This window comes from Orycteropus afer, unplaced genomic scaffold, assembly GCF_000298275.1.
Source record: "Orycteropus afer afer isolate SDZICR_OR568_19922 unplaced genomic scaffold, OryAfe1.0 scaffold00196, whole genome shotgun sequence".
In the NCBI taxonomy this organism is placed as follows: domain Eukaryota; kingdom Metazoa; phylum Chordata; class Mammalia; order Tubulidentata; family Orycteropodidae; genus Orycteropus; species Orycteropus afer.
The window spans coordinates 3,864,518-3,872,255 of record NW_006921783.1 but is presented as its reverse complement, the minus strand read 5'-3'; the positions used below and the strand labels follow the sequence as shown (position 1 = coordinate 3,872,255).

General features: G+C 41.1%; 1 protein-coding gene across 1 annotated transcript in view; it reads right to left on the bottom strand.

The window, feature by feature from the left end:
• Positions 1-7,738, bottom strand: part of APPBP2 (amyloid beta precursor protein binding protein 2) — a 133,665-nt gene that overhangs the window by 30,438 nt on the left and 95,489 nt on the right. Inside the window, exon 6 of the mRNA XM_007947925.2 lies at positions 5,961-6,129. Within this exon, the coding sequence (XP_007946116.1) occupies positions 5,961-6,129 (169 nt within the window). The remainder of the gene's footprint in view (positions 1-5,960; positions 6,130-7,738) is intronic.

Below are 7,738 nucleotides of genomic sequence, written 5' to 3'. Positions count from 1 at the left end.
ACTCCTTTGCCCTTCCAATGTGTTATCTATTTCTGACAATTCAGTATTAATCTTCTGGATTTCTATCTGTAGATTTAGAATCATTTCTAATTTTTTATTTATTTTGTCATTTTGTTTTTGTATTTTCTTCCAAAATTCTTCTAAAGTTTTTCTGTGTTTTCTTTGGTCTGTCTCTCAATCCATTGAAGATACATAAACATAATTCTTTTGAATTCCTTATCAGAGAGTTCCAATGCTGCTTCTTCCTCAGGAATGTGTTCTGGGTCTGTATCCTGTTACCTTGTTTCTATTACTTTATCTTGCTTCTTTGTGAGGACTGTGATGGCCTGTTGTCTCCGAGACATCGTGGTGTTGTATTTCGATCTCTGTTAACTGTTTGTGAAGAGCAGCCAAGGGTGATTCAAGCTCTTCTTGGTAGTTTTTTTATTGTTGGGCTGTTGGTGTAGAAGGAGGTGGTGGCTCTCACTCAGTAAGTGATGTAGCAGGAGATGGGGGGGTTAGTTGTATCTTAAGGGGACTGTTGCCTTCTCCCTCTCAGTAACTAGACAAAAATTAGAACTGAATAACCATCAAAAAACTAAAAGCACATGGACAAAAAATATACCATGTAATCACATAGGAACAGTAACTAAAAAAAAGAAAAAGGGGAAAAAAGAAGAAGGAAAAAACAAGAAAACCTGCAATATCTGGGGATAGGGCACTAAGAGAAAAAAGGTAGAGAAGGAGAACAATGAAGAAAAAAGGGGGAAAAATGCAAAAAGAAAAACAAGGAATGGGGTTAACCACAAGAAAAAAGGAGGGGAAAAAAAAAGAATTTAAATTAAAAAAAATCATCCAGGAACAGGGAAAAGAAAAAAAGCTGTAAACTAGGACCTGGGAGGGCAAGAATAAATAATAATAGTAAAAAGGACAAAAGTATTAATAATAATAGTAGTTTTAAAACAGACAAATACAAGTAAACTAAACACCAGGAAAAAAAAAAAAAAAGAGAGAAAAAAAGAAAAAAATCGGTGGAGGACAGGGCAGGGCACCCAGGCTCCATCGGAGCACACAGACTGGGAAGGAGTTCCTGCGGGTCCAGAAGGTGGTGGGAGTGGTGGATGGCTGCACCTCTGCTCACCAAGTGGGTGTGGGGTATGAGAGTAACAAGAGGAACATCGCACCTTTTCAGTTGTGCAGGTCCCGAGTGTCCTTGGGGTTACTGGCAAGCAGAACCTGTTCTTAAGCCCCTGGAATCTGGTAGAGCACTGTCTCTTTAAATATCCAAAATGGTCAAGCCACTTGTAAACATTCAAAATGGTGGCGGCCTCCGGACCGGCAAAAGTCCACAGCTCAACCCATCTTCCTGTTCACTGCTGCTTTCCCTTTTATTCCACAGCCACCAGAGTAGTCCTCCGTGCAGTCCCTGGCTAGCAGGGCTGATTTTTAGGTTAATTCTTAGGTCCTACCATTACTTGGGAATCTCCAAGCTGTCTGTGCCGTGTTGTCAGGATAACTGCCAGACCGTAGTCCTGTATGTCTCCTTTTCTGGTATTTTCATGCAAATTCTTCTGCTAGGTGGGGTTTAGTCACTTCTATATCCTTCTCTTCAAGGCTCAGGGGTCCAGGATTATCTTCTGTGTCTGTGTTAATTGGTTCCCCTTTTCTTTGTTGAAGAGGGTCTGTGCTGTCTTTCTGCCTATTCTGCAATCTTGGAATGAATTGGGTGTAAATCTTTATGGAAGCATACTGCCCTATCTTTCTTCCATGAAGCAAGTGGTGGATTCAAACCACCAACCTTTTAGTTAGCAGCCAAATGTCTTATTCACTACACCACCAGAGCTCCTTAGGAAGGGGTCACTAGTGAAGGTATATTAAGAAAGAATGGTCTGCAACTCATCTGCATAGGTAAGCAAGCACAAAGGAAGAGATTTCAGGTCATGGGATGCATACTTGGCCACTATTCTGGCAATACAAAGAGCCCATTTTCATGCTAGGAATATGTGATACAGAAAAAGCATATACTGTTAAGTCATGTATTCTTGAAATCACACTCTACCACTTCACTATTAAATGTTAGTCAAGCCACTCTCTGGGCCTAGGTTTCCTCATCTATAAAAGAGCCTAGTAGAGTTAGGAGTTCTGGTGGTATAGTACCTGAGATATCTGACTGCTAACCAGACAGTTGGTGATTCAAACCCACCAGCCACTCTGTGGAAGGAAGACGAGGCAATCTACTTCCATAAAGATTTACCACCTTGGAAATCCAATGGGGTCACTATGAGTCAGAATCAACTGGATGGCAGTAGGTTTGGTTTTGATTTCATGTAATAGGTGCTCAATAAGCATTTGGTCTCTTCTACAAGTTTCTTTCTCTCCCGTTCACTAAAAAGATAAGCTATTCAAAGGTATTGTGGTGCCTCAGAAAAGGATCAGTAGAATTGCCCCACAGGGTTTCTAAAGTGGGAGAACAATGTGGAACAAAACTCAAAAATCACAAAAAAAGACCAAGTTTACTGGTCAGAGCCAGGGTAGACCTCCAAGACTATGGCCTCTAGTTATCCCTCAGGACTGGAATTGAACTCACTCCTGTGGCTACCAGTCAAACAACAGACAGGCATGTAGGGTGAACATTTAACATCAGGTAGATATACTCCTTAGAATAATCAATCATGGGAGAACAGAAAGGTAGTATATGCACAGGGAGATAGCTCAGGGGGCAGGAATGCATACAAAAGAGGGACAAAGGAAAGAGGTAACCATAGGGAGGAAGTAGAAAAAGAGCTGTTAACGCTGTGGGGAATTGCACCCAATGTCATGAAACAAAATGTGGATGAACTACTGTATGGAAAATGAATTTGCTTTGTAAACTTTCACCTAAATCACAATTAAAAAAAAAAAAAAAAGTAAGTTTGAACTCATGGCAAACCTACTCATTTTCTAAAAGCTTAAAAATCAATGAAATCGAGAGCCTGAAAAATTTCCCTCAAGTATCATTTCCCTCAGTTAAATATTCGCCTTCATTTATTCAATAAATACTGTATTTACTGAGCACCTAAAAAGAAAAAGAAGGTAATTGTGGTACAACAATTCAAAAGAGGTTTATTTTGACTCAAGACTAAAAACTTGGTTTGTTTGTAAGATGCTAAATGAGCTGATTTTGTTCTCACGTAACAGAGTAAAATCTTTAGAACTGTGGTGCTAGACTGCAATAATGTTTTAAAATATTCAATGCCCCTCTTTGGAGGATACATATGCCCTCCACACTAAAGACAAGTGTGGCTATGAAACTTCCTTCAGCCAATAAAAACATGAGAACTAAAATGTGCCATTTCTGGGAGAAAGCTCTAGAAGCCAGAGAGGAGTAACTACCTCATGATGCTTTTGTCTCTGCTGTAGGTCTGGCAAGGTCTCAGGCAGAAGCTGTGCTACCGCCTTGGTTCTTGATCCAATGTGAAGCACTGCCACAGCTATCCCAAGACAGGGATGCAGCATGAGAAAGAAACTTTATTGTGCCAAGCCAGACTTAAATTTTACACTGCTACATTGCTCAGAGTTGCTGTTGTTGGTAGGTGCCACTGAGTCGGCTCCAACTCATAGTGACCCTATGTACAACAGAACAAAATACTGCCTGATCCTGTGCCAACCTCACGATGCTTGTTATACCTGAGCCCATTGTTGCAGCCACTGTTGTCAATCCATCTGATTGAGGGCCTTTCTCTTTCACACTGACCCTCCACTGTAGGGTTAATTTCACCCAAAGAATCTGGTCTCTGCCCTTTGTTCCTGAAAGAGAACCTCTAAAACCTTGGAATTTCCCTAGTGACTAACTTGTCTTTGATAAGGACTCCAGACCACAACTACCAAATGGGTTATGCTGATGAAGTTACTCTTGGAAGGGGCTTGCCAGGCCCACTGATATCAGCTGCATGATTATTAACTACCCTCAGGGGAGGAGCGGCTGGAGCCTGAGTTCAGCTCCCTGGGTCTTGATTAAGTTAATTATGCCTACACAATGAGGCCTCAAAAAGGCTCTGGATACTCCATGGGCTTCCTGTTGTTGTTGTTGTTGTTGTTATGTGCCATCGAGTCGGACCCGACCCGACTCACAGCAACCCCTCCTTGGGTTTCCGAGGCAGCATCAGTACGGAAATAGATTGCCCTATCCTTCTGAGGAGTGGCTGGTGGGTTTGAACCACCAGCCTTCTGGTTAGCAGTCAAATGCCTTAGGCACTAAGCTACCAGAGCTCCTATGGGCTTCCTAGTTGGTGATAAATATTGATGCTCGCTAAGAGTAGCAGGTCCCTTTTGGAGACATTGAAGCTTTGAGTTGGGAATCCTCCCAAACCTCACCAAATTCACCTCTTCATCTATATGTTATTTATTATAATAATCATAAGTATAGCACTTCTGAAGTTCCCTAAGAGGCATAAAGGAGCTCTGGTGGCACAGAGGATAAGGCATTTGGATGCCACCCAGAGGGTTGGCGGGACAAGCCCACCACCTGCTCCATGGAAGGAGGATGGGCAACCTACTTCTGCAAAGATTTACAGCTTTGGAAACCCAATGGGGGCTGGTATGAGTTGAAACTGACTCAATGGCAGTGGGTTTGTTTTTCTGGTTTTTGGAATGGCATAAATGGTTTGCACTTGACTGCAAACCTAAAGGTTGGCAGTTTGAACCTACCCAGGGGTACCATGGAAAGAAAGTCCAACTGTAGAGAGAAAATAACTGCTAATTAAAATTACAGTTGCCTACCACAGAAAGAGTGGAAACTGTTAAGTAAGATACTTCTGTTTTGCTGAGTACCTCAGTGGGTCTGGATAGATTAAGATAGGCCTGGAGCTGAATGTGGGCATAGAGAATGACATGGTATGAATTGTTCTGTGTAAGAGATAGAGGAATGTGGAGTTCCACAGGGCAGTATGGAAAGGAGAAGATGAAAAGAAATGATGAAAGTAGAACCAGGGATGGCTAGATTCCTATGCAGAGATATAAAAAGACGGTGGGGAATAGGTCCCTGGGAGGCATAAACAGTTTTCACTTGACTTAAAGGTGAACTAACCCAGTAGCACCAAGGAAGAAAGGCGTGGTGATCTGTTTCTGTAAAGATTATAGCCAAGAAAATCCTACAGAGTAGTTCTACTCTGTAACACATGGGGTCACTATAAGCCAGACTCTACTGAATAGCAACAAGGTTGTTTTTGGTTTATAACTAATATTCGAGTTAACACTGTACACAATACTAAGAGGTTTAACCTTACTCTCATTTTCAGTAAAGTGTGTAATCCACAAAAAAGCCTTATATGAATGGGGCTCTTTGTTTTTGTGTGTGGAAGTCATACAAAGGGGCCAAGCTCTACATTTGAATTGGTAAGGAATGAACAATCACTGTACACAAGGGAGAACAGAACAATCCATCAACAGAGCTAATTCAGGAGACATGGGAATTCAACATTAAAGAATTCAATCATAAACCTCCCCACAAATCACAGGCATGCTGCTCAGGGGTTTATATTTCTACATGCGGGTCTGATGCACTCTTACAGAGGTAAAACCAGGGATGAAGCTATCTTTTTCATAAGGCAGAGGAAGGAGCAAAGCAATACAATAAGGTACAAATAAAATTTAACTTCCCATCGAAATGAATGCCTGCCTACAAGTTATGAGAATTCACGTAGAACTACATATCTAACAAAAAGCATTTATTAAAGGCTCATTTAATAAAACATGCCCATCAAAACAATTTAGATAAAGATCCATTTGGTAAAAAAAAAAAAGTCTTACATGTGTATGTATAAAATGTATCTCATGGAATACTACTTTTGCCAGACTTTTAATATTCAATTACAACTGTGTACTCCTTTAAGTAAACCTAGTACGTGAAAATGATATTTCTAAGACAAGTAAGAGACGATTATTTTACTTATCCTCTGTTTCACTCTTACTGGTCACAATGAAATGCACTTTAAAACACTTACCTCATCATAGTGACTTTTTGCAAACAGGAGTGCACACAATTCTCCATAGAGTGCAGCTTTGTTTGCTTGTTGGCCATGTTTTGACAGTTTATCCATAAATGTCTGAGCTAATTTAAATGTTTCTTCACCCAAATGATATTTGCAGTTTCCATTTCTCACATGAAGCAACCTGCAAAAATACAAGTAACATTCCTCTATTTTTGATATTTCTAACATGGAAACCTGGTAACCTCTTATAGAACACTATGTAGCAGAAGAAGGTAACTAATTAGAGAGGGAAACTAGATGGAAGAAAGGAAGTAGCACTGAAGTCAACTGTGTTCCCAACCTGGGGTTGTCTAATCCCCAGAAAGAAATAAATGCTCTTCCCATAATTAATTTCATCCAACTTGGATTCTTTATCCTCTCTGTTTTGGTTACCTAGTGCTGCTCTAAGAGTATTATACCACAAATGGGATGGCCTTAACAAACAGGAGGTTATTCTCTCACAGTTCGGAGGCTTTAAGTCCAAGTTCAAAGTACCAGGTTCAAGGTGAAGCCCCTCAACCTTGGGCTTCAGCTCTGCCTCTTGCTCCCAGCCCACTGGAGCTAGAGGCATCTCTTCACTCAGGCAGCTACTGCTTCCTGAGGCTAACAAGCCCAAGGTCGACAAATAAAATGGCACACTCCTGATGTTACCAAACCACATGGCCATTAATTCAAGTCCATTTTAAGTCCCAAGGTTGGCAGAGCACAGCAGGATGCTCAACAATGACATGGCTACATGCAGGGTTCAAGCGTGCCATAAGCTACAGACCACTCCCAAAGCTGTTTCTTATATACAGGAAGCAGACCACATCCCTAAAGCAGCTACTTAGCTGCTTGTGGTAGGTCCCACCATGGAGTTGATTGCCAGTCATCTCATCATGGGGAATAACTACCACCAGCTGCCCAGCCATTCAGCCAGGCCCAGCAAAGTTGACACACAAATTTAACCACCATACTCTCTAAACATTTTCTGTATTTTTGTGTCCTCAACATGTGCTACCTCCAGAAAAAGTTACATTTACTTTTGGTTCCAAATCCAAAAGACACTGCCACAGAAGTTTTAAAAACAATGAAGAAAACAAAAATCTACATGAAATCCCATTATCCAGTATTATCTTTCATTCTTTTTTCTAGTATGTATGAAAATGCTTCATCAGTTACCATGTCATTTCATATTGCTTCATAAATACTCACTTTCTTTTCTCTTTCCAGTAAGATAAGCTCACTGAAAACAGGTAGTTAAAACTATTTCTCTAATAACTTTTAACCTCTATGATGGAAAATACAGAGTTCTTCACATAAAGTAATTGTACAACCATTGTGACTATATAATGATAGTCTAATGTAAGAGTAAATGCACAGTCAGAGTGGTCAGAGTGGATTCTAGAACAGACCCTTAGCAAAACAAAATAATGTTGTTGTTGTGGTTGTTAAGTGCCGTCGAGTCGTTTCCGACTCATAGCGACCCCATGCACAACAGAATGAAACACTGCCCGATCCCGCGCCAGCCCCATAATCCCTGCTATACTTGAGTCCATCATCGCAGCCACTGTGTCAATCCATCTAGTTGAAGGCCTCCCCCTCTTTCGTCGACCCTCCACCCTACCAAGCATGACATCCTTATCCAGGGAATGGTCCCTTCTTATAAAAGGACCAAAATAGGTGAGACAAAGTCTGGCCATTCTTGCTTCCAAGGAGCATTCTGGCTGCACTTCCTCCAAGACAGATCTGTTAGTTCTTTTAGCAGTCCA